The sequence below is a fragment of the Ochlerotatus camptorhynchus genome, unplaced genomic scaffold (assembly GCF_037179485.1).
Source record: "Ochlerotatus camptorhynchus isolate MF236.1 unplaced genomic scaffold, CSIRO-AGI_Acam_v1.1 ptg000361l, whole genome shotgun sequence".
NCBI lineage: Eukaryota > Metazoa > Arthropoda > Insecta > Diptera > Culicidae > Ochlerotatus > Ochlerotatus camptorhynchus.
The window spans coordinates 10,894,121-10,921,822 of NW_027040849.1; the positions used below are offsets into that span (position 1 = coordinate 10,894,121).

At 43.1% G+C, this 27,702-nt stretch overlaps 1 protein-coding gene across 4 annotated transcripts; it reads left to right on the forward strand.

The window, feature by feature from the left end:
- Window positions 1-732: 732 nt before the first annotated feature.
- On the forward strand, window positions 733-27,323 carry CNT2 (Concentrative nucleoside transporter 2). Of its 4 annotated transcripts, none has more exons than XM_065231827.1 (8): window positions 733-1,149; window positions 11,790-11,930; window positions 12,160-12,210; window positions 17,550-17,769; window positions 25,141-25,327; window positions 25,398-26,165; window positions 26,227-26,735; window positions 26,797-27,323. In XM_065231827.1, the coding sequence occupies exons 2-8, from the start codon at window positions 11,892-11,894 to the stop codon at window positions 26,835-26,837; spliced, it is 1,815 nt and encodes a 604-aa protein (XP_065087899.1). In that variant the 5' UTR covers window positions 733-1,149; window positions 11,790-11,891; the 3' UTR covers window positions 26,838-27,323. The 4 variants fall into 4 exon arrangements, with proteins under 4 accessions (XP_065087899.1, XP_065087900.1, XP_065087903.1 ...); XM_065231828.1 differs by having other exon boundaries at window positions 733-1,096; XM_065231830.1 differs by lacking the exon at window positions 733-1,149 and adding an exon at window positions 1,162-1,205.
- Window positions 27,324-27,702: the final 379 nt, after the last annotated feature.

Genomic DNA, 27,702 nt, shown 5'->3' on the forward strand with positions numbered 1-27,702 from the left:
TCAATCGTGTTGAGCCACCACTCGATGATAGCTGGAAGACTTACTGCCGATGACGAAGTATTGTGTTAAGTGCACATCTTATTAATTTTCATCTGATTACTGCTGACTGTGTAATTAGTACAAAAGTTCTGAAATAGTTGTTGGAAAAAGTTGTCACAGTATTGGTAGTTTTTGACACATTTCAACTCAATTTTAAGGGCCTCCCTTAGCTCAGTCGGTAAAGGCGTAGCTATGAAGCAAGACCAAGCTGGCTTGATTAGATGCTCAGTGGGCATAGGGTATGATTGTGCTTTCCACCCATTTATACTAATGCAAAAATGGTACAGGCTTAGAAAGCTCTCAATTAGCAACTGTGGAAGAACACTAAGTTGAGGGCCGCTGTAAAGAAGAAGAAGAAAACATAGGTAGCACCTTTTGCTTGTCTTCAAAATTTTAAATCCCTAAAATATTACCCAGCAAATGGAGCAAACCCTATTTTCTCATCGTTATACCGATGGAACACCCATCTCTTCGAATGTGCCAAACTTGTATTTGAAGATCCATCAATAAAATTATACGCACACTTGTTCAACAACGTGCCTGCGAAAATATCGTAATCGACTGGTAGAACTTGGTAAAGGTAAACTAGGCACAACGATGAGGCTCTATCAAAGCCGGCTAATATCTACCAACTACCACTACACTACCGAAATACGAACAACAAGTGGGTAATAAAAAATCGTCTCTACTTTGGCCGGCAGCAACAGTAGATTGGCAGTCATTACTGCGACAGCGAGGTGTTTGGTGATTTTGTTTGTCGTTACTCGGCTTCCAATTGCGTCGTCGCGGAACGATCCATAGTTGTGAATGTCGGTATTGCACTACAGAGGTTGAACTATAGTCAGCGGGGGTATTCCCGCTATTCGCTTTTACGACGGGGATCCTTGCCTAGTGAATCATCAATGTGTTGATTGGTTGCAGTGTTATGTGCGTTGAATATTTCTGAGGAATTGTGAACAGTGGTGAACGTTTTATTTGTTTTAAAATACACCGTCTGTGTCTAGTCTACCAGTGAGTGCCACCATGTAAACTGCAGACAAATTGAACAAGCTGAAAGGTGAATTTGCAAATCAACAAACCCAATCCAACAGAACCGGAAAGTGAGAACAGGTATTGGACCAAATACTTGCGAATCACGTGGGGAATTGCTGGTGGATTCTATGCAAGCAAGTCAATAGTTGCTATAGTTTTTAACGCTCAAGGGAGCCAGGATGACTAGCGAGCTGTCAAAGCAGTGTTTTGCTGTATTAATAGATGATTTATGGCCTTATTCAGTACCAATAAAGTTCCGTTGGTAAGCGTCAGTGCTAGAGACATCACAACATCAATGGGACATCGGTAGCACCTGATAACATTGTCCAGCTCATCATAAAGGCAGTCTTCAACCGTGACGTTACAACAATTTCATAATCTAAAACGAATACGTATATGTGAATTTCGAACTAGAGCCACATGTGAACTCCCGTGAACCAGGAAAATTTTATCATAGAGGAAATGGCTCTAATGTTGGCCTATGGATCTAAGATTGGGCCCATCGCTAAAAATCTGCTATTTATCAATTTTATCTAAATGAACGCGTCGTTTGGACGGTACTACTGGATATGTTTGATTGCTATTGAAAAATTAATCGATTGCTTAATTTACGTATGGGCCCAAATTAGGGAGCATTTAGGCCGACATTACATCCATTTCCTTTTCTCGCAAGTAGAATCATAATAGCCTTAAATTGCAAAAAGGGAAATGAAGTGGACTTCTTGGTTCGCTGCCTCCTATTTTCTTAGAAAGGGTAAGGTGGGGTAATACCACGTAATACGCCATGGGGTAATATGACCAACAGCTTTATTTACGTGTTTTTTTTTAATTAAAGGGTTTCCACCCATAATCGGAAAGACTAATCAATATAAAATTTCCCAGATAATAGCTCAGCACACGGAAAAAAAAAAACCCTATCCGAGATTCGTGAACCTCCAGTAACGAATTTCAGAACAAGTAAATTTTTCGTTTACGAAAGTACACCGTGAATAGAAATCGTGAGCATTCTTCCACATAATAAACGTAACGCCTGCTTTATGGTGAATCGTAAGCTCTGTTCTGAAAATGAAAATAGTAAACGTGATTTATGTTCATGAGTTGTGCTTGATAACATGAACCTGTTCTCGAAAACCGGAACATGGTTCATGGACTGTAAAAAGTCAACATTCAAATAATTTTCAATATTTTAAATGGAGTGAGGAACTGGCAGGAAAACAACGGAAGACTTGATGCAGGTTTCACGCACACCCCAAACTGGTAGCAGGTATCTGCCCAGCAGATAGAATGGACGAACTTTCAGCTCAACAAATCAACACCACCTTCGACTTCCATCGGAGCGGCGGGAGCAAGCACACAGATGAGTTCGGGATCCTTTACTTTGAGGTTTACGGCTAGTTTGCTGACACGTCCTAGCCACTGGCATTGTGTTGGACCACCATTCTGATAATACGGCTCACCTGCATTCACTAATAATCAACACATGATGGATCCGAGCACTCTGCCCAGTGGCAGGCGCGTAGGCAACATGTTATACCGTGACACCGGGCCCAGAACAGCAAAATATATTATTTGAGCCCGGGACATGCTGTCTACTGTCAAACGCTGTTGGTATAGGCCTTGTGACTGGCCTGATAAAATCGTTAACAACTGAAAATGACAGCTGTAGCTTTTCTCACGATTTCATGAAAGATAATCACACTATTGGGTTCATGGATCACGCTGAACAGGCGTGAACCAACAATCAATACGAAACTAACGATTTTAAATTGGATCACTACTTGACTAGCCTATTGGTCCCAAACAATCGGTTAACGTACCCCATTCTAGCCAAAATTCTAGTACTACACAATGTTTGTTTTGATTCGCTATGAAAGTTTGCCAGATAAAATGAGGGGTTATTGGATTTTCCTATATTTCGAGGGGTGCTTGGGACCGAATATATTACCAGAGTTGAGCCAAAAAGTTGAGCACGTTTCTTCGGAACCTACTAGTCTTAGAGTTACCTCTATGAACTGTGTTCATGGATTTGGGATTTATTTTATGAAAATGTGATTTACTCGATCAAGTCTACGGGCTTTAAGTCATGAATTCAAATAAACCAGCAGTTCAGGTTATCGTGATTTATTATTCATGAATACCGGAACGTTTTTTTTTTTGCGTGTAAAATAAACAAACCTTAATTTCAAAGTTTTGAAATTAGGGGACATTTAATATCCTTAATTGAATTCAATTTTCATATTGGTTCGCACCAAAACACCATAGAGGTAACTGTAAGACTAGAAGGTCCCGAAGAAAAGTGCTCAACTTTTTGGTTCAGCTCTGGTACTCTCTTCGGTCCCAAGCTAATCGAGGCACCCCTCGAAACATAAGAAAATCTATGAACCCCTTATTTTATCTGTCAAAACTTTCATAGTGATCAAAACAAACATAGTTTAGTACTAGAATTTTGACTAGAATGGGGTACGCTTATAGATTTACTTGGGACCAATAGGATACACTGTTCGAAAAATTCATGTAAATTTCTGCGACATATAGCGCACATAAAATTAACGCTAGATTTCGCATAAATTTACTCGAAATTTTGTGTAAATTTAAGCGCAATATCGCATAGATAATAAATATTGCATGCAAGCTTGTAAATGCTTTCGCTGTTTATGCCAAGTTTAGCTCAAAATTAGGAGAGATTTGACGCGATAGTTAAAATTCATAATTTTTTTCTGTGTTGAGTTTCTGAAAATTTCTTCACAATAACGTTACCTCCTGCAACGTTCATCAAACACAGTTTATCACGCGTTGTACGGGTATTATTTTCTGGGAATATCGTGAAAGGACTTAGCTGTAATATATATATGGAAAGGCCCTGTCAATAATCTGTGAGTGGATTGCGAAGTACGAAAAAAACGGATATTTCTCCCGGAAGCAATACGCCCAAGTATATAAGAAGTTTGGATCAGAAATCCGGGAAACTTTGAGATTTGGGCGTAATTGCTTTTGTAAACAAACAAGTCAATCGCCAATTTCTCTCGAATAAACGCTCAATGTCGCAAACAAACTATACCAAATGGTATTTTGGTTTGTGTTGTTAATTTTCTAGATTGAGCTTTAATACGCGAGAAATCGGCGATTGACGTGTAGGTTTACAAATTCAATTACGCCTAAATCTCAAAGTTAACGGCGCCGGTGGTGTAGTGGTAAGCGTGATTACCTCTCACCCCAGCAGGCCTGGGTTCAATCCCAGTCGGCGCCGCCGGGATGTTCTGAGGCATAACATCTCTGATCACGCCTTCCTTCGGATGGGAAGTAAAGCCGTTGGTCCCCGGTTCATGAGTTGATGGGTCGATAGGTAGGGTCCAGGTGTGGGAGCTGCCTTCCTGGCACGTCAATAGCATTGGTGCTCAGCACGGAAAACAAGATCGACGGAAAAAACAAACCAAAGGAAAAAAAAATAAATCTCAAAGTTCTCCGGGAATGCGGCAGTGCACGGAAAAAAGTTTGCACGTAGTTTCCAGTGGGAATGCACATAATATTTTATCCATTAACAAAACCAATGATATCTATCTGAATTTCACAAAACATTCATGTGATCACATGAGTACTTTATGATAAATCACTTAAATTTCATTTGAAACATAAGGTTCATGTGATTTTGTGGTGTAACATGAAATTTCTGTGAAATTCTAATGAATATTTTTCATTGTTTATGTGATTTATTCTTTGAGTGTGGATCATCGATTTATACCGAAAAGATCCCGTGCTGTTTCTGGATAATGCCAAGCAGTAGTCATCGGAAAAAAAATTTAGGGGTTGTGTCCTAGACATGACCGCAGTATGACGTAGAACCATGCAAAATTGATGTATGACATGCATTTTTGACTATTATACTTTATCTTAAAATTTTCAAGTATTTCAAGTCGGGGGCGACCCCGGCGTAGTGGTTAAGATCCATACCTCTCACGCCAAAGTCACGAGTTCAAATCTCACCCCCGGACAAGTCACGAATGACCCAAGAGTGTTAAAGTGACTATAATAAAAAAAAAATAAAAAAATAAAAAAAAACAAGTATTTCAATGTTTCGGTTATGGTTCACTCAAAACAATTTAAACATTTTTATTGAAAAATTTCCATGTGAAATTTCACACAATTTTCATTTGACCACTCATAAACAGAATCCAATCAGAAGTACACACTTAGTTTTTTTTTGCCGAGATTGGCACCACCGAGCAGGCTTGGCATTTGTTATTACTGAGATCTCAGCAAAATTTATGTTTGTTAACCGAGATCTCGGCAAAATTCTCGTTTGTTAACTGAATCTCGGCAAATTTTTCACTGAGATCCAGCAAAATAGATTGCTGAGCTGCTTGGTGGTGCCCATCTCGACAAAAAATCTAAGTGTGTACACATGAAATTTATACGTCAAATGAATAGTGCATGTATAATTTTTCCGCGTTTCGGTTTAGTTCAATAGAGCTAATATACTGTAGAGGAAGAATAGCGCTTGTGTTCCCTTTGTTCCGATGTTGAATAATACCGGGTACAGAACTGTCAAGCTGCATAGTTTTGTCTCATTTTGACAGTTGTGTCCCTATTTGATGTAAGAAAAAGATGTTTCGACAGCGACGGCAGCTCTATTGATCCATCCCATCGCTGGTTGTGAAGGTGATCACGCCGTAATCCACCTTTATTCGTGCCCAAGTGCCACGCCGTCCGAAGCGAAAATGAGCAAAGGCAGTAGTAGCATAGAGGTAACTCTAAGACCAGAAGGTCCCGAAGAAACAAGCTTAACTTTTTGGCTCAGCTCTGGTACTATCTTCGGTCCCAAGCTGATCGATTCACCCCTCGAAACATAGGAAAATTAACTAACCCCTCATTTTATCTGTCAAATTTTCATAGCGAATCAAAACAAACATAGTGTAGTACTGGAATTTATACTAGAATGGGGTACGTTAGTCGATTTGCTTGGGACCAATAGGCTAGTCAAGTAGTGAGCCAATTTGAAATCGTTAGTTTCGTATTGATTGTTGGTAGTAGTAAAATTTACGTTTATTTCTGTTTTTCATGTTTCAACATTTGGTTTAACATTTCAATTGATTAGCCTTTTGGCTCTTCATCTTTGTTCTAGTTAATTGGTTATTCTAATGTGATGATTGCGTTTAGCGCTAATGTACAGTATACCCTTTATGAGATTGTTTTGGTTTGAATTAAAAAAAATTGATAACCACTCTGAACCTTTCCAGAGTGGAAGTCTTTCGCTCCTCGAGTGTTTGAAGACCGGCCTGGTGGTGAATCTCAGAATTACGAGTTCGCGGTGGACTGTTAAGGATCATTCTGAGGATCTTCAACAAGTTGGCACTTAGGACAACTCTCCCAGATTGGCATACCATACTCAATAGCCGGCAGAATGATCTGCTTGTGGACAGCAAGCTTGTTTTTGAGGGACAGGGTGGACTTCCTGTTTATCAGAGGGTAGAGCGACCTGATCAAGATGTTACACTTGGTAGATGTCTTGTCCACATGGGATCGGAAAAGCAATTTGCTATCGAGGGTGAGACCACGGTAGACTATCATTCAATAGGAGTGCTATCAACATGGACCTTGACGTTAGCAGGTGAATTCGAGTGTGGAAACAGAATTGTTAGTCAAACAGAACATCCAGGCCTGATTGTAGTTTACTCGCCAGAGCACGGATCACTCAACCCTTATAGATGATGGAGGTGTCATCTGCGAACATTGACAGGATACCACCACCTGGCAGGGGAGGAACGTCTGACCTGAAGATTTTGAATAGGATAGGCCCAAGCAGGCTACCCTGAGGGACCCCTGCATCAACGTTGAACGTATCAGAGGGGACATTGTTCAAGTAGACCTGAAATGATCTGCCCGACATGTAGTTTTTGATGATCTTCACGTGGTAGATCGGAAAATTGTATCGATGCAGCGTGTACACTAGACCATCATGCCAGACAATGTCCTACGCCTTCTCGACGTTCAACAATGCCATGGCAGATGTCTTAGAAACGGACTTATTCCGCTTGATGATGTTAGTAACCCGTGCGAGTTGGTGGATGGTAAAGTGGCCTTTTCTAAACCCGAATTGCTTTTTGAGAAAGATGTTATTTTCATTTGAAAACACCAGCAGACGGCTGAGTATCAACTTTTCGAATAGCTTCGAGATGGAGGACAAGAGGTTGATGGGGCGATAGCTTTTGGCACTGGTAGGAACTTTGCCCGGCTTGTGTATTGGAATCACTTTGGCTAACTTCCAGCATGCAGGGAAGTAGCCAAGCTTCAAACATTTGTTGAAGATAATGGTAAGATTGTTGAAGAAGTCAACACTCAAGTTTTTCAACTCGAGGTTGACTACACCATCCATACCCGTGACCTTCATGTTTTTAGTGCTTCTAATAGCTGCTATCACCTCATCAGCCGATATTCTACTATCATCATGCACTACTACGGGGATGTCAGCGACTCTAGACATTGCCTCCATTACGGCAGGCCCATGAGGGCTCACCATGGTTTGGCCAAAATTATGTGAAGCACAAAATGTTGGCCAAGAGCATTGGCCTTTTCAACTGGGGTTATGAGTAGGGATGGGTCCAAGTTCTGGTCAACAGAAGAAAGCGGAGGGATCGGTCTCGACTTATTTTTCAAAATTTTGGTCATCTTCCAAAATGGTTTTGCACAATCTTGTTGGCAAAATCGTTATTTCTGAGTTCCACCATCCTAGCCTGGATAATTTTGGTTAGCGTATTGACATTGGTCTTCAAGTGGGGCAGCCCAGAACGCTGGAACTGCCTACGAATGGTGTTACGGAGCCTAATAAGATCTTTGGTTGGGTTGTCAAGGTTCAGAGTATGACTCACCTGTCTGGATGCTGGTACGTGTTGCTCTCTGGCACGGGATATCGCCTTCGTAGTTGATTGCTGTGTCCACACAGCGCTGATACTGCTGCCAGTTGACACGATGGTAATTTCGCCGGTAAACTTGAAACCTATTGGCCGAGGAACCTACTTCGGCCACCACCGGATAGTGGTCCGAGCTCAGTTCCTGATAGGCGATAGGTTGAGAGATGTTATCGCCAATGTTGCTGATGAAGATGTCGATGGTGGCATGAGCTCCGGATCGACTCAACCTGGTGGGAGTGTCCGGACACAGGATGTTGTAGTGGGCTTCCTGCAGATCGTTGTATAATATTGAGCCGTTCTGGTTTCGCCGACTATTGCCCAGGCTTGATGCTTGGCGTTCAGGTCGCCAGCAATGACGAAATTTTGCCGCTGTCGGGTTAGCTTGATGATGTCTCTTCGGAGGTCTGCGGCCGAGCCGTCCCAAATGTTGGTTTTCTTGGGGTAGTAGACCGCGATGATGGTGATTGTACCAAGCGATGTGCTCACCTCAGCTCCGATGGCTTCGATAGTTTTCAGCTGGAAGCTTGGTAGTAACCGGCAGCTGATGTTCCGTCTCGCAGCGATGGCCACTCCCTCTCCTCCGGAGCTGGTGCGGTCAAGCCTTACGAGCCGAAAGTCGGGAAGGAAGGCGTTCAGCTTGGGCTTCAAGTGAGTCTCGGTGATGACGGCTTTGTCGGTGTGCCCTTCGTCGATGTTTTTGCTCTTCAAGGAGCAAGCATTCCAATTTACGATCTTAATGGCTTCACGGTCCATACTTAGTGACAAGGGACGGGGCCGCGTTTAGCTGTTCAGATCGAGTCTTGCATGTGCGCATGATGATGATGACCTCGGCCACGAGCGTCACAAGTTCCTCCGAGGTGAACGGAGAATCGTCGACAGATTCACCTGAGACAGCAACAGCGTATGATAAACCAGGAGCGATGGATGAACCTGGAATTGGCTGAGCCGCAACAGCAGCGAGACGATGCTGAACTATCCGACTGTTGGGAACCATTTGGATACTCGCAGGATTGGCTTGTTGGTTGTTGAGCGGAAGTGAGGCTAGGTTCGGAACATGTTGACGGGGCTGGAGAGCTGGGTACTGGACTTCCGTGAGTACAGGAGGCGAACGATGACGCCGCAACGCGACAGCACAGAACGAAACAAAATTGAATCGAGAACTCGAGCGAAAATACAGACTGAACAGCTCGACAGTCGAGCAAAGAATGACGAAAAAAAACTATTTGGCAAGCGTGTTTTATTATCGCTGCTGTTCTCCTCCCTTCCTTTTATTGGTGAAATGGTGAGCGATCAACCGAGCATTGAGCTCGTCCATGTGAGCATGCGCAATGTGTCGTTTGTTCAATTTGCGCTCTATCATTGCGTCCGTGTTTGGGATTTTTTTACATGTCTGTATTTTGATTTTTTTAATGTGACCCCCAGTATAGAAACTGGGACCCTCTGCCCAGGGAGGTCGAGAAAATTTCCAACCCGAAAGAAAATTATGCCTGCAATTGAAAACAATGCCTTGTTTTGAAGTCACTATAGCAAATTGCAAAAAAAAATAGACAAATTTAAGAGGTTACCTCTCAGAATTCAATTTGCTAAGGGCAATAAACCAAGTTTGTGCTGGAATTCTGTCATTTTGACTGGCGTATTCGAAATGTTTCAATAAATCATAACGGGTGGCAACTAAAATTTTGGAATTTCTTTCTCAAGCTGTCAAAAAAAGACAAACATACTTGAAGAAGATCTGATTTATTGAAATTAAAGATACATTGTCCATTGTTGAAAAAAAATTAGTGAACATTTGAAAACGGTCCGTAATCGGATGTTCGGCGAAGCTTCCGTTTGATGTTGGAACAGGAGCGTTGTATGGCCTTCATGTCAACTTTGCGAATGCATCTCTTGATTCTACCAATCAACTGTTTGCAATTCGTGGCTCTCCAGTTATTTTTGTACACCAAGGAGCTCAAAACCCCGAAGAAATCTTCGATTGGGCGACACTGAGGCAGATTTGTCAGGTTGTGGTTTTTGGGTACAAATGGGATCGAATGGGTATTCAGGAACGATTGTGTTTTTTGGCGTAATACGATGACGCTTTATCCGGCCAAAACACGTATTGTCCATCAGCATGATGTTTTTGTAGAAACGGGATCAAAATTTTCTTCAAACATTCGTTCTGGTACACATATTGATTGATTGCCAAACCAGAGAGCTTGAACCATGGCTTAGAAATGCCTTAGAAGTCCTTTTGCGTCCATAATTTTGGCTGGTCTTCCACTACCTTGCTTGCGAGCAGTTGTTGGGGATCTTAGGATATGGTAAACAGTCGAAGCCGCAACATTTTCGCTTTTAAAATGTTGTACCGTATTCTTTTTGCCGAGATTTCTGTGCAGTTCGTAGAACTGTACAACGCGCTCGCGAAATACTTCTTGTTTCGACGACATTTGAGCAAAACTGAGCAAGCATAAACAAAACAGAAAATACTAGCAGAAAGAGGAGAGAGAGAGCTAACACATACACACTCTTATTTCTCTCTGAGCTCGTTTGTGTTGAGCATAGAGGCCTCGAAAAAATTCCAAAATTTTAGTGGCCACCCGTTAGCATGACAACGGCTCATCTAATCGAAATGACGTCTGAGACAAAGTTGTTGGAAACTGGATTGCCATTTCAAATAAAAATTATATACACTGGAGAAAAAATATAATTTCTTGTCAAAATATGGACTAATGTACGATTTTGATCAATTGTTAAGTGTCCATTGAGTCCATTTCAGAAAGTTAGAATTTTTGATAAGTTTTCAAATAAATAGAAGCTTAAAAAGCTTAAAAAATGCCATTTTTAGCAGTTTTTATCATTTTTGAAAAAAATCTTTTTTTTTCTCTGAGAGACAATCCCTCTCCTTACAACTATGTCTCAGACAAAATTGCGATTAGATAAGCCATTTTCGGGCTAGGATTTATTGGAAAATAACAAATACGCCATATTGAACAATTAGGCATGAGTCAAAATGGTCAAAATCCAGCACAAACTTGGTTCATTGGAGAAAGTGAACAATTTTGCAAAGTTTCATGGAATTCGGAGTTCCTTTCCTTTATTTAACGTCGGTCTCTGTTCCGCAATCTAGTGCCAATCACCGACGGACATCGATTGCTATCCATTGACGGCAATCGAATGTGCAGGAAGGCAGCTTCCACACCTGCGTAGGATACCGCACCCTTTCATCAACACACATGGGCCGGGACCAACGGTTTTACTTCCCTTCCGAAGGAAGACGTGACCAGAGATTTTTATGCCTCAGAAAAATCCCACCGACCTCGACTGGGATTGAACCCAGACCCATTGGGGTGAGAAAGCAGTCACGCTTTTACCACTACATCACCGGCGCCGGCATGGAATTCGGAGAAGGAAAATAAAACTACTACCCTTAGTTGACGTGAAACTGCTCTACAAATTCAAAATTAATGGAGTAAGCAAGTGCTGAAAAGCTTTGTACAAAAGCTTTGCAACAAGAATAGACGACGCCGGTGTGGTTGAGTCGTAAACGTGACTGCTTTCTCACCCCAATATATCTGGGTGCAATCGGTTAAAGCGTCGCTAGGTTCCACGGCGACTCCTTCCTAGAACTCGATTACCTTCGGTGATTAATAACCAATTGGCACTCGATTGCGGAACAGAGACAAACGTTATATAAAAAAAAAGCCAACAAGAATAAGTCTATTTGACATTCACAAACTGCAAAGTAAATACTTCCTCACCAAGCCTGTCCAACAACATTTTACCCTTCCAAATTATTTACATATTAATCGATATCATCCTCTTTCCTTGCAGAAACCATCACCAGTGAAATGTATATCAGCTGATAGATAATAGGAGAAGTACTGAAACTGAGCTTTAATAACAATAATTTAGTTAAACATAAACACGAACATAATGAGTGGGATCAAAAATGAGGCATTCGATCACGACACGGTAAGATGATATCCGCATGTAAAATCAGTGCTTAACAGGCTTTCGACAACTAACATATTTCATCCAGCACCATTCTTCAATATTGTTCAATGTTTGTTTATCCAACGTCCATGAGCCCATTCATAGTACATAGTACTACAGCCCGAACTACACGTTTCATAGCATGCATCCCAAACAAATTGCTAATCTTATCGAAACTAATTTCACCCATTCACTTTATCTCTCCTAGCCTGACAGCAAGCTATCACATCGTAAAAGAAGCTCGGTCGTAAACCCCGAGGTATGCACTAGGGAATTAGTTAAGTTATTAAATTTGGTTAATTCACTGCACTGCACTTCACTGAAGAGTAAGAAAGTGGGGCAAAAATTCGACCTTAGTTGAGAAATTCAACTGTCTCAAAACTTTGAACATTTCGAACCAAACTAGTTGCATGCACAGGATCCCTTATTCAAGGTTCACAACTTTCTCTTGTAGAGTCAGATCATTCTACTTTTTTCCGAATAGTGTTCAAAATGTTCGTTTCAGCAATGGGGCAAAAGTTTGCTCATGACAGTTTTTGAGAAACTTTAACACTGGAAGTCACGTAATGCTCCAGAGTGATGTCACATCTGTTGAACCCCTCGGTTCATACAGCAACGCTTCATTTCTATCTGCCAATCTGGCAACTCTTTCTTATTTGACAGAACTACTTCCGCTGTAACGATCAACTGAATAAAAAATCATTCTTTCTTGTACCGAGCAACTTAACAAATGTGTTTGCGTATTACTTCACTGAGCCTCCGATTCCAGTCTATTCAGGTTAACCTCCAATAGGTTATGGGCCCAGCGTTGGGGCCAGTGAAAGCTAGAAAGTTGTGAAGTGCGCGACGCGGTTCGTAAAGTTTTTTTTCTGCGACGAAGTGGTGAATTTCGGGAGCCCTTTGTGGAGGCGAAAAAAAAAAAAAAAAAAAAAAAAAAATGGACTTTTCGAAAGTAGGCGTCGTCCGATTGAATAATCGGAACTACCGGTCGTGGGCATTCAAAGTCCAAATGCTCATGATGAGGGAAGGAACGTGGAAGTACGTTTATCCAGGTACTCCCCCTACTACGGTCACCTCCGATTGGACCGAAGGTGACGAGAAGGCGAGAGCAACCATCGCGTTGCTGGTGGAAGACGGCCAGCACAGTCTCATCATGGCGAAAACGACGGCGAAAAGTACGTGGGAGGCGCTGAAAACGCACCACCACAAAGCGACACTCACGGGAAAAGTCTCGTTGCTAAAGGAGATCTGCAGCGCGAATTTTCGGGAAGGCCAGAACATGGAAGAATTTATTTACGGGATGGAGGAGCTCTACTCCCGTTTGGAAAATTCAGGTGAAAAGCTCTCGGAATACATGCAGGTAGCAATGATCCTGCGGAGTCTTCCGAAGGCGTTCGACGCTCTGACCACCGCGTTGGAGAGCCGGTCGGATGCGGAGCTGAAAATGGATCTGGTCAAAGCGAAGCTCATCGACGAGAACGAGAAACTGTAGGGCGGAAACTGTTCGGAAGAGCGCTTGTTGAAGGCGGGAAACGGTACGAAGCCGGCCGGTGCTGCTGCTTGCTTCTTTTGCGGAAAACCAGGACACAAAAAGCGCAGCTGCAAGGAGTTTCTGGCGCAGAAGAGCGGCGGTGAAAGTGGCGAGAAGAAGAAGAACAAGCCGAAGCAAGAACAAAAAGTGAAACAAGTGCGCGAAAACGACTCGATGTCGTTCACGTTCATGGTGCGACAGAACCCGGACACGAATCGGTCTCGTTCGTGGCTAATCGACTCGGGCGCGACGTCGCATATGTGTAATGACAGAGATGCTTTCCTCCGGATGGAACAAGGTTCGCGAATGAGTGTTATTGTCGCGGACGGAAACGAGAATCGTGTCGCGGGCGTCGGAGATTGTTTAATCGAGTGCGTTAATGACAGCGGCGAAGCGATTAAGCTAACGCTGACGGGTGTGCTTTACGTCCCCTCTCTGGACGGGAACATGATTTCGGTCAGTAAGCTGGCGTCGAAAGGTGTGCGGGCTGAATTCGACGGGTCCGGCTGCAAACTGGTTTACGGGAAAACGGTGGTCGCAGTAGGCGACAGGAAAAGTGACATGTACTTTCTGCGATTCGCGAGTGACCGTTCGTTGCAGGTGAAGACGCGAGAGCATTCGAAGAACTGCCAACACACTTGGCACCGTCGCCTGGGACACAGAGATCCGGAAGTGCTAAACGAGATAAAGCGGAAAGATTTGGCCACAGGCATGAAAGTGGTGGATTGTGGCATTCGCTGGACCTGCGAGTGTTGCATTCAGGGCAAAATGGCTCGTCCTTCATTTCCGGCAACGGCTGAGAAGACTTCTACGGCTGTTCTGGACATTGTACACACTGACGTTTGCGGGCCCATGGAGGAGACGACTCCAGGGGGCTGTCGGTATTACATGTCCATGATTGACGACCACAGTCGGTACGCGTTCATCTATTTTCTCAAAGAAAAGTCTGAAGTCGAGCAGCGCATCCGGGAGTACGTCAGAATGGCGGAGAACCAGTTCGGCCGCAAGCCGCGGATTATCCGCTCTGACCAAGGTGGAGAGTACTCCAGTAAAACACTTCGTCGGTTCTATGCCGAAGAAGGTATCAAGGCGGAGTATACGGCAGCATATTCTCCGCAGCAGAATGGAGTTTCAGAGCGGAAAAATCGATCCCTGAGCGAGATGGGGCGATGCATGTTACTGGATGCAGGCATGCCAAAACGATTTTGGGCGGAAGCGATCAACACTGCATGTTACCTGCAAAATCGTTTACCGTCAGCAGCAGTTGAATGTACCCCATTCGAGATCTGGTTCGGGAGGAAACCCGATTTGAATCACCTTCGGCTGTTCGGGTGCACTGCTTACGTCATGGTTCCAGCAGTAAAGCGCAAGAAACTGGACGAAAAGGCCATCAAAATGACGTTTGTTGGCTATTCAGGAGAACATAAAGCCTACAGGATGCTCAACCTTGCAACCGGCCAAATCCAGATAAGCCGTGACGTTCGGTTCTTGGAGATCGAAAATCGATCGAAGGTTGAAGACAAACATCGGAAGAAAACGGAAGACAAGACGCCGCCCGCTGAATGTGAAGAAGTGGAGTGGACAGTGAGCGAAATTCCGAAAGCGACAGTGGCACCGGATGCATTGGAGTCTAGCGATTCGGAGTCTGGCGATTCGGAGTTAAGCGATTCGGACGATGAGTTCTTCGGCTGGGAGAACGACGATGCTGCTTGGCTGCAAGTTTTTCGGTTCAGGCGTTACGAGAGTCGCGATGCTTGTGATGATGATGACCAAATGGATCCTGTAGCAGAAGAAGAAGTGGCACCACCTCCGGTTCGACGTTCGCAGAGAGTGACCGCTGGTGTGCCGCCGGTCAGATATGCAGAAGGAGCAAACTTGGTGCAGCACAGTGCAGCAGAGCCAAAAACGTACCGTGAAGCTGTTTCTAGTCCCCAGAGCGCCGAGTGGAAATCGGCCATGGACGACGAAATGCGATCGCACCAGGAGAATTGCACATGGGAACTAGTGGAGTTGCCCCCACACCGTAAACCGATCGGATGCAAATGGGTGTATAAGTGCAAAAGTGATCAAAACGGCAACCTTGTGCGGTATAAGGCGCGACTTGTAGCGCAAGGGTTTTGCCAAAAATTCGGGACCGACTACGACCAAGTCTTCGCACCAGTTGTCCAGCAGATCACGTTCCGGACGATGCTGACCATCGCGAGTCGGAGGAAGATGTTGGCCAAGCAGATCGACATCAAAACCGCATACCTCTACGGGCAGCTTCAGGAGGAGCTGTATATGCGGCAACCGCCGGGCTATGAAAGCGAGGATCGAAAGCTGGTTTGCCGGTTGAAGCGCAGCTTGTATGGGCTCAAACAGGCCGCCCATGTCTGGAATAAACGGATCGACGAGGTACTTAAGCTGATGGGCTTTCATCAATCGAAGGCTGACCCTTGCCTTTACGTTCGGGAGCGATCAGGCAAGTACATATTTTTGTTGATTTACGTCGATGACGTCATTGTTATTTGCGCTACGGAGGATGAGTTCGAAGGGGTGGTTCAGAGCCTGGCCAGTGAATTCAAGATTACCGTTATGGGCAACTTGACCTTCTTTCTCGGTATCCAAATTCGACTGGAGAACGGACAGTATCGCATTAACCAAAAGGCCTACCTGAATCGTGTTCTAGAACGGTTCAGAATGCAGGATGCGAAAATTTCGAAAATTCCTATGGATCCCGGCTTCCTCAAACAAACGGAGGAGAATACCAACCGACTCAAAACTGCAGAGCATTATCAAAGTCTCGTAGGAGCTTTGTTATACGCAGCCGTAATCTCAAGGCCGGATATATCGATCGCAACCTCGATTCTCGGTCGGCGTGTTACGGCACCAACGGAAGCAGACTGGAACGAAGCTAAACGGGTGCTACGTTACCTTAAGGGCACGATCGATATGGAGCTATGTCTGGGACACGATGACCGGACGCTGGAATGCTTCGTAGACGCCGATTGGGCCGGTGACGTCAGCGACCGGAAGTCCAGTTCGGGTTATTTTTTCAAGTTCGGCGGTGGCATTATTGGATGGGGATGCCATAAACAGAAGTGTGTGGCCCTTTCGAGCACCGAGGCCGAATATATCGCGTTAGCAGAGTGCCTACAGCAGGTGCAATGGATCAGGAAGCTGATGTTGGACATTGGTGAGAAGCTGGATTTTCCGATTGTAGTTCAAGAAGATAATCAGAGCTGCATTGCTTTGACTCTGGGTGACCGTACGGAGAAGAAAGCTAAACACATCGATACGAAGTACAATTACATCAAGGATATGGTTCGTGAAGGTATTGTGCGTCTTCAGTATTGTCCGACAGAGCATATGCAGGCTGACCTGCTGACGAAGCCGCTGCAAGCAACCAAACTACGACAGCTGAGAGAGGCGATTGGCATCCGGCCATTCAACGTTGAGAAGGAGTGTTGAACCCCTCGGTTCATACAGCAACGCTTCATTTCTATCTGCCAATCTGGCAACTCTTTCTTATTTGACAGAACTACTTCCGCTGTAACGATCAACTGAATAAAAAATCATTCTTTCTTGTACCGAGCAACTTAACAAATGTGTTTGCGTATTACTTCACTGAGCCTCCGATTCCAGTCTATTCAGGTTAACCTCCAATAACATCATCACAACGAAATCTTCGTGAATATAGCGATTTATCACAATAACTGTAACCGAACTGCAATGTTAGCGGTGTTTTTGACACATTCTATGCTTCTTTCGAGATAAATATCATCGAATTTGGTGAAAGCCTTCACTGAATTTTGTGATGCATAATCTTCAAAAAACTCAAAACGAACTTTTACCTCACCTTACTCTACTGGTCTCGTGCAGCCATAAGTCCCTACCCTATGGACAAACATTCCATAAATATATGGCACATCATTAGTGTGACCAAGTGCGCTCTATCAATTTGACACTTTTACTGCCCAATTCTACTGCTAGTAAATATATTATCTCCACAATAGGGAGGCACGCGCACTCCATCATAATTACATGAATATCATCTAATTGCACCCCTTCCCGCTCGCCCCTTTCAGAATGGTGACAGTTTCACCCTGCATCAGTTACCGCACCACACCGTCATTAACACCTCAACACCGGTGCAGCACAATGGCAAATCCGGACGGACCGTTTTCGATCAGCTTGCCGATTGGCGGAAACAGCACCAGGCGCACATCCGGATAGCGTGGACCGTGGCAGCGCATGTGGTGGTTATTGTGTTTTTTGGATTTGCCACCAATCACTACTTGGAGAAAGGTACGTACGTACGTTCCGTGGTTTTATGAGGGGGCTCGCTCGCATATCTACTTAGCAAAGTGACGACAGGTGGGGTAGTAGTAAATCAATTAGCGAACGGTGTTTTTTTTTTTGTTTCAATGTTGTTTCAGCGACAAGTGCTTTCTTATCGTAACAACCGAACTGGATTCCGGTACATGCAGCTATCAGGTTTAAGTGAAACATCTTAGATATGCGAATTAGGAGGATAATTTATCATTTTAATAAACTGCAGGAACAGATTACTTCGGTACATAGCGGGAACTTGCTGTTTAGCGTTTTATGGATGAATATTTGCTAGGGTAGAGCGCTACTTCGTCGTAATCGCCCATTTCCGTTCTATCGATCAGGAAAGAGCAATAATATCAATTATTTTACCGTGCACAAATCAATAATAGGTTAGTTCATTAGCTACAACATAAATCCTATTAGAGCGCATTGTATGAATATTTACGCTCATTGTTCTCAAAACAAAAAAAGCACTCCTAGCGAATCTCTTTTTTCTACGTTTATCCGTACGACGAAGAAAATCTAATGGCGTTTCAAAACGTTTGGACGGAATTGAAACTCGTAAGACGAATTTAGAATCAAGAAGCTGTATAAGATTTTAAACAATATCTCAATAATTCGTGACTCTTTATCATATCCAACGGTACGTATGGAAAGTTGAATAAATTTAGAAGTCATCTTTGACAGAAATATTCCATTTTTTTAGGTTCAAACCCGTTCAAAAATAAAGGTAAAATACTGGTCGTGCTTAGTAGGACGGAAATTAGATCAAAACCCCTATTCGTGCACATTGTTAAGCATTTGCTTATTCGAGTGAGGTTTTGCTTGAGTCTTTAAGGGCCACCCACATTAGATCTGTTTGCGTTGCGTTGACGTAAATTCTGCATTCCGGATCTAATGTTGGAAGATGGACGAAAAGTAAGCCGCAAATTTACGACCTTAATTGGTACTACAATAACAGATAAGTAACAAACAGGGGAAGTTTTGCCACTGAACCTAATATTCAGTTTCATATCATCTGTCCCTATCTTACGTTCGATAGAGGACATCTAGCCTTCTTCTATGTGTTTACCAGTCACTAGCGCGTCACTTCTCAGTTCTTAGGTGAATGGTGTATTGAGATCATTAATTCTCGATGGTACGTGCTTAAATCGCAAACGTCACTTATCGGACGTGTTGAAAGGATTGCTCGGTTAGAGAAGGCAACGTAGGTACAGGAGAAGCACGTGGTGCAGAAAATGCATGCTCAGATTTGATCGTGCCAAACGTGAATAAAATGGACGTGAAACAAACGTCTCTATAGTTTAATAGTCATACACTTTGTAAAATTTTCAAACACCTCAAATTATTTCTGTGGCAATCCCTTCCCGGGTATATGTACCAGTAATGGCTATACGTTCCTATTATGGTGTGTTCCAATTATTGGAACACACAATAATAGAAACGTGTAGCCATGACTGGTATATTTATCATATTGTTATCTAAAGCTAATGTATCTGCATCTTCTTAATGTATGATGGCACGTCATGCGTGGAAAATTGTTAACTTCGTCATAGAAAAATGGTTGTTCCATGGTGTTAACAAGCTAAAATTTTATCACAGTTAACCCACAAAAATGCGGATAACGGAGCAAATATGAATGGAAACCGCGTAAACGGTGTCCGTACTACGTGGGATTTGACTTAATTGGTTACAACATGGAAAATCTCGAGATCCTGACCAGATAGAAAATTACTGTCTCGGGCAAAGTTGTTCTAGAGATCATAATCTTTTTCGCTGATTTAGAGTAGTTCAGAATTTTCTCACTACGTAGCGCTAGAATACACGTGAAATTATCGCATGTGATATATCTCGAGATCATGACCAGATAGAAAATTACTGTCGTCGACAAAGTTGTTCAGAAGGTCACGGCCTTTTCGTTGGTGGACAGTAGTTCAGCGTTTTCTCACTTCGCGGCACTAGTATACATGTAAAAGTCTCGCATATATAAAATATTTCTAGGTCCTTACCATATAAAAAGTTACTGTCTTCGGCAAAGTTTTTCAGGAAGTCCAGATCTTTTCGTTGATAGAGTAGTTCAGAAAATTCTCACTACGTGGCGCTAGTATATACATGCAATTTTCACATATACAAAAACTCGAGATCCTGAGCAGATAGAAGTTACTGTCTTTGGCAAACTTGTTCAGGGTGTCAAGTAGTTTTGGCTGGTGGACAGTAGTTCAGAATTTTCTCACTACACGGCGCTAGTATAAACTGTCTTTGGCAAACTTGTTCAGGGTGTCAAGTAGTTTTGGCTGGTGGACAGTAGTTCAGAATTTTCTCACTACACGGCGCTAGTATAAACGTGAAATTCTCATATAAAATATCACGAGATCCTGACCAGATAGAAAGTTACTGTCTTCGACAAAGTTGTTCAGGAGGTCAAAGCATTTTTGGCTGGTAAACAGTAGTTAAGAATTTTCTCACCACGTGGCATAGATGTACACTTCTCGCATATGCTATATCTCGAGATCCTAATCAGATAGAAAGTTACTGTCTACAACAAAGTTATTCAGGAAGTCAAAGTCTTTTGGCTGGTGAACAATAGTTTAAATTTTTCTCATAAACTCTAGGCTTTAAACTCTTGAACAACTTTGTTCAAGACAGTATCTTTCTATCTGGTCAAGAACGTGAGATATTTTATATGCGAGAATTTCACATGTATACTAGCATCATGAAGTGAGAAAATTCTGAACTGCTGTCCACCAGCCAAAAAACCTTGACCTCCTGAACAACTTTCTATCTGATCAGGATCTCGAGACATAGCATATGCGAGAAGTGTACTAACTACTGTTTACCAGCCAAAAAGTCTTGACCCCCTAAACAACTTTGCCGAAGACAGCAACTTTCTAGCTGATCAAGATCTCGAGCTATTGAATATGGGAGAAAGGTACGTATATACTAGCACCGCATAGTGAGAAAATTCTAAACTATTGTCACCCAACAAAAAGATCTTGACTTCCTGAAAAACTTTGCCGAATACATCTAGAGATATTTTATATGCAAGAGTTTCACATCTATAGTAGCGCCGCAAAGTGAGAAAACTCTGAACTACTGTCCACCTGTGAAAAAGCCTTGACAACCTGAACAACTATGTCCAAGGCAGTACCTTTCTATCTGGTTGGGAACTCGAGATATTTTATTTGAGAATTTCACGTCTATACTAGCATCGCGTAGTGAACAAATTCTGAACTATTGAGCACCAAGCAATAGGCTTTGATCTCCTGAAAAACTTTGTGAAAAACAGTAACTTTTTATCTGGTCAGGATCTCAAGATATATCACATGCGAGAATTTCACATGTATACTAGCGCTACGTAGTGAGAAAATTCTGAACTACTGTCCGCCAGTGACAAGGCTATGATCTCCTGAACAACGTCAGAGACAGTAACTTTCTATCTTGTCAGAATCTTGATATATTCCATGTTGTAATCAATTAAGTCAAATCCCACGTAGAATGGTCACAGTTTTCGCGGTTTCCATTTACATTTTCCCTATTATCCGCATTTTTTAGGTGTTTACTGTAATCAAAGTTTAGCTTGTTTAGATCAAAACAAGTTTTTTGAGGAATACTCGTTGGTTTCAGATCGATTGGTAACTCAGCAACGAAATGGCAATGGAAAACTCATGTGTGTTGTACAAAGTACAACAGCGCGAGTAACGGAGGGTTTATGTCATTGTGTGTATTTGATAGCATTTTTTTTTCTCAGCTTTCTGATGGTGACCTCAGAATCAAAATTAGTGGTTGCGAACATAGTGAACATAACGTTTTTCTGATAAAATTCAATATGGTGGCCTAACCCAAGATGGCCGCCAAAAATATGTCTATTCCGAAAAAAAGCCCTATTCTTCCTCTTCATAATAACGTGTTGTTTACAGGAGGGTTCAAAAGGAAATTTCAAAGATTTAACATATCAGGCATAACATTTGATAACGGCACAAAAGCTTTTGTAAACAAACTTTTTAAGGCCCTTTACACGCGAATCGAAGTACGCTCACGCAAACCAACAACATCATCGGATAGGGGCAACTCTCACCTTTTCGAAAGTGGTATTGGTTTGCGTGGGCGCACTTTGGTTCGCGTGTAAAGGGCCTCAAAAAGTTTGTTTACAAATGCTTTTGTGCCGTTATCAAATGTTAAGCCTGATATGTCATGAATTGCTAGAAATTCAACTTTTTTGAAAACTGTAAGGCCCCTTGGCGAGCGAGGGGTCCATTAATTTGAACTAAGAATAGTGGCAATCTCATTCTTTCATCAGTTTCGACCAACCAAGCGGATATATTTAAATATTTAAAGACCATGTGTCAAACTTTTATCAGTGTTGGTTGGAAATGCTATCTAACATGAAGCTTTAGTGTGAGAATTTATTAGCTAGAGAATGATCTTAGAAGATGGTAGGTACAGTCAGGAATCCTTATTACCGAGGTAACGGGGGCGTGAATAAGGAACCGTAAAGAAGGATACCCACAGCTTATGGGATTTTCACTTATGGGGGCTGTGGTGGATTATCTAATTTATTTCAATATATAGAGCTATACTGTCTTGGACAAAGTTGTTGTACTGGGTTAGACCAACAAGCCTGTGTCATTGGATTCAGGTTTAATTGAGAACTACGCCGCCAGAGGCGCTTCACTTGTATGTTACTTATGACGGGCGAAATAATATATGGATCTTAGGTCCAACATAGAATATTTCGTGATCCTGGTCATATAGAAAGTTACTGTCTTCAGCAAAGTTGTTCAAGTGACCAAGTCCTTTTGGATGGTCGCCATATTAGTTCAGAACTCTCTCACTATACAGCGCTAGTGTGCACACGAGCTTCGTATAAAAGCTGTATCCCAAAATCCTGGCCATATAGAAGGTTACTGTCTTCGGCAAAGTTGTTCAGGTGATCATGTCCTTTTGTATGGTGTTCTTATTAGTTCAGAACTCTCTCACTACGTAGCGCTAGTGTGCATTTGAACTTCCAATATAAACTGTATCTCGAGAAACTGGCCATATAGAAAGTTGCTGCCTTGAGCAAAGTTATTCAGGTAACCAAGTCCTTTCGGATGGTAGTCATAAAGGGTTATACGGTCAAAATTTGGTCAATATCAACTTGACGTATTTCTTTCAATTTTGCATTTAAAAAACCTGAACACCCCTCATTTTGAAGGTGTGTGTGTGTAGAATGTTGCTCCTATTTTGATTTTGGAATTCACTCTTCAGTTGTCAAAATGCCGTCCAAGCAAGAAGAGCAGCGTATCAAAATTTTGCTCGCGCATCGCGAAAATCCGAGCTACTCGCACGCAAAGTTGGCAAAATCGCTAAAAGTTGCCAAATCAACCGTTACAAATGTAATTAAAGTGTTTGGGGAACGTTTGTCGACAGCCAGGAAGTCTGGATCGGGGGGAAATCGAAAACCGGAAGCCGCTGAGACGACAAAGAGAGTTGCCGGTAGTTTCAAGCGAAACCCTAACCTCTCTCTCCGAGATGCCGCAAATAAGCTGGGTGTATCGTCTACAACCGTGCATCGAGCCAAAAAACGAGCCGGACTATCGACTTACAAGAAGGTAGTGACTCCAAATCGCGATGATAAACAAAATACGACGGCCAAAGCGCGATCCCGGAGGCTGTACACGACGATGCTGACGAAGTTTGACTGCGTGGTAATGGACGACGAAACCTACGTCAAAGCCGACTACAAGCAGCTTCCGGGACAGGAGTTTTATACGGCAAAAGGAAGGGGAAAGGTAGCAGATGTTTTCAAGCACATGAAACTGTCAAAGTTCGCAAAGAAATATCTGGTTTGGCAAGCCATCTGTACCTGTGGCTTGAAAAGCAGCATTTTCATAGCTTCCGGGACTGTCAACCAAGAAATTTACGTGAAAGAGTGTTTGAATAAACGTCTGCTGCCTTTCCTGAAGAAACACGGTTGTTCCGTACTGTTTTGGCCGGATTTGGCATCTTGCCATTACGGCAAAAAGGCCATGGAGTGGTACACCGCCAACAACGTGCAGGTGGTTCCCAAGGACAAGAACCCTCCCAACACGCCAGAGCTCCGCCCAATTGAGAAATACTGGGCTATTGTCAAGCGGAACCTAAAGAAGACCAAAAAAAACTGCTAAGGGCGAGCAGCAGTTCAAGGCAAACTGGCTTTCTGCGGCGAAGAAGGTGGACAAGGTGGCTGTACAAAATCTGATGGCAGGGGTCAAGCGTAAGGCCCGGCAATTCGGATTTGGAAAAGCGGAAGCCTAACTGAATATTTTTCCTGAATTTTATACTAATTGAACTTGAAAAAGAAATTTAATTTGATTTTTTAAATAAACGATTTCACCGATTTACACGCGTTTTCCCTTGACCAAATTTTGACCGTATCACCCTTTAACATATTAAAAAAGTTCGTGTGCACACTAGCGCTGCGTATTGAGAGAGTTCTCAAATAATATGACTACCATCTGAAAGGACTTGGTTAGCTGAACAACTTTGCTCAAGACAGCAAATTTCCATATGGCCAGTTTCTCGAGATACAGTTTATATAGGACGCTCACAAGCACAGTAGCGCTGCGTAGTGAGATAGTTCTGAACTAATATGAACACCATACAAAAGGACATGATCACCTGAATAACTTTGCTGAAGACAGTAACCTTCTATATGGCCAGGATTTTGAGATACAGCTTATATACAAAGCTCATGTGCACACTAGCGCTGCGTAGTGAGAGAGTTCTGAACTAATATGGCGACCATCCGAAAGGGCTTGGTCACTAGAACAACTTTGCTGAAGACAGTTTACTTTCTATATGGCGAGGATCACGATATATTCTATGTTGGATCTAAGATCCATATATTATTGCGCCCGTCATAAGTAACCTAAAAGTGAAGCGCTTCTTGCGGCGTAGTTCTCAATTAAACCTGAATCCAATGACACAGGCTTGTTGGTCTATCCCAGTACAACAACTTTGTCCAATATAGTATAGCTCTATATTTTTAAAAAAAATTAGATAATCCACCACAACCCCTATTAGTGAAAATCCCATAAGCTGTGGGGATCCTTATTCGCGGATATCCCGGCAATAAGGGATACCGGCAATAATTCCGTCAGAGTACGGCAGTATGAGCACTGTCGCATGAATGGCCCTTCGCTCATTTTCAACTTCTATTCAATTTTCATACTGCCGTACTCTAACGGAACTGTCTACCTACCCTCTTCTAAGATCATTCTCTAGCTAATAAATTATCACACTTAAGCTTTGAAACACTTTGAAAGTAATACTTTTATAGTAAGATACGAATGTATTTACTCACCTATGCATATTCCCTTTCAGATGAGACTTGCACCACCAAATGTGGCATGCAGTGGTGCAACGGGTATGGAATGCTGGTTCTTCTATTGGGCTTCGTCTACTTTGGCCTAGTGTACTACCAGATTTTGAAACCGCTTCTCCGGAAGCCTTTCAAACAGTTCATTGTTGAACCCGTTGAAAGCTTCCTACGGGACGTCTTCGGAAGTCTGTAAGTATGCTTCAATCACGGATGTTACTTCAAAAAACATGTCACCTACTACTTTTCATAAATCCAACAGATACGCCAAGCTGGCCGCAATCGGAGTGATACTGATCGCCTTCGCTTTGTTCTGCTACTTCGAAACGAAGGACGAACCGGAACGACTAATGTCTCTCATTGGCATGGTCGCGCTATTCTGTTTGGCATTCGTCTTCTCCAAGCATCCAACGAAGATCAACTACCGCCCGGTGTTGCTCGGTGTGATGTTTCAGTTTCTCCTGGGACTGTTCTGCATTCGGTGGGAAGTTGGCCGAAGCATATTCAGCTGCATCGGTGATAAGGTTGCCACGTTCCTGAACTACTCGGCTGACGGTGCCGCCTTCGTCTATGGTGAATTCATCGTTCGCAACGAGGCTGTGTTTGCCTTCGCGGTCCTATCTGTGATATACTTCTTTAGCTTCTGCATCTCGATCCTGTACTACATGGGAACGATGCAGTGGGTTGTCCTGAAGCTAGGATGGATTCTGCAGTCGATTTTGGGAACGACTGTTTGCGAGAGTGTCATCGCTGCTGCGAACATCTTCCTCGGTATGAGCGAATCGCCGCTGTTGATCCGGCCGTATATCAAGGATTTGACCCATTCGGAAGTGCACTCGGTCATGTCGTCCGGGTTTGCGACCGTTTCGGGCACGGTGCTGGCAGCTTACATCTCGTTCGGAGCTCAGCCGGCTCATCTGATCACGGCCAGTGTAATGGCTGCACCTGCTGCGCTCTGCTTCGCCAAGTTGATCTATCCGGAAACGGAGGAAAGCAAAACCCGATCGGATAATATTCAGATGGAGAAGTCGTAAGTATTGGTGACTGTCAGCGATTCTAAAGCAATTTTAATTTCTCAAACTCCCTTCTAGACCGGACTCCTCAGTCCTGGATGCCGCCTCGAACGGAGCCAACACTGCCACGGCCCTAGTTCTGGGAATTATTGCCAATTTGATCGCGTTTGTTTCGTTTATCGCCTTCCTCAACGGCGTTCTCGGATGGCTGGGTGAGCTCGTTGGCTTCGAGGACATTTCGCTGGAGAACATCTTCGGTACCATCTTCCGACCGCTGGCGTTCGCAATGGGCGTCCCATGGGACGAAAGCTACTACGTTGGTAAGCTGATTGGTACCAAGACTATCGTTAATGAATTCGTAGCCTACCAACGGCTGGGTGAGTTCATCGAGGCGAAAGCCCTCTCGGCACGATCGTCAGCCATTGCAACGTATGCCATCTGCGGATTCGCCAATCCCAGCTCGTTGGGCATCATGATTGGAACGCTCAGCGCTATGGTACCCGAAAAGCGGTCGGTCATCACAGCCGTCGCCTTCCGGGCCTTTATCACCGGATCGATCGTTTGCTTCATGACTGCCAGTATAGGAGGTAGGTGAACTCCGATGAATGAGATTGCACCACTTTAACCAACAACCTCTTATCGTTTCAGGGCTACTCATGGATGCTAAAATTTTCAACAACTTCGGATAAGTGCACTCCATGGGTTCAACGACGAAAAATAATCTATTTTATACTTAGAAACAGTCTGTACTCAAGAGGCCCGATGAAGTGTGATATATGTACTTAACGGTTGCTACTTAATGGAAGTAAAACTCTGGAGCAAGTCACTCTGGTCATAGGCATTTCGATTTATTTAGCTCCGTTTAGAGTATAGTTATTCAACAAGCGGCCTGCAGTTCCAAACTACACTTTTAATCAATGTCAGTAATTACCTACATGTATAAGATGGCTTAAGCGATAGTGATTATGTTGTAGTTACAGTATTGTACATTTAGGCGATTTTTTAAATGCGATAAGTATAATGAAAAAGGATGCTTTAATTGTGAGGTTCTTTGTTTTTATAGACCACTAAGATGTCGGCACAGTGTGCCGGTTATGGATGTTAATATGATGGATGAACGTATGAAATGCTGTAAATTGAATAAAGAACTCAACAACCTAATCAAGGGTATAAGGGTCCATTCAAATATTACGTAACGCAAAAAGGAGTGGGGGATAAAGGGTGATACGGTCAAAATTTGGTCAATATCAACTTGACGTATTTCTTTCAATTTTGCATTTAAAAAACCTGAACACCCCTCATTTTGAAGGTGTGTGTGTGTAGAATGTTGCTCCTATTTTGATTTTGGAATTCACTCTTCAGTTGTCAAAATGCCGTCCAAGCAAGAAGAGCAGCGTATCAAAATTTTGCTCGCGCATCGCGAAAATCCGAGCTACTCGCACGCAAAGTTGGCAAAATCGCTAAAAGTTGCCAAATCAACCGTTACAAATGTAATTAAAGTGTTTGGGGAACGTTTGTCGACAGCCAGGAAGTCTGGATCGGGGGGAAATCGAA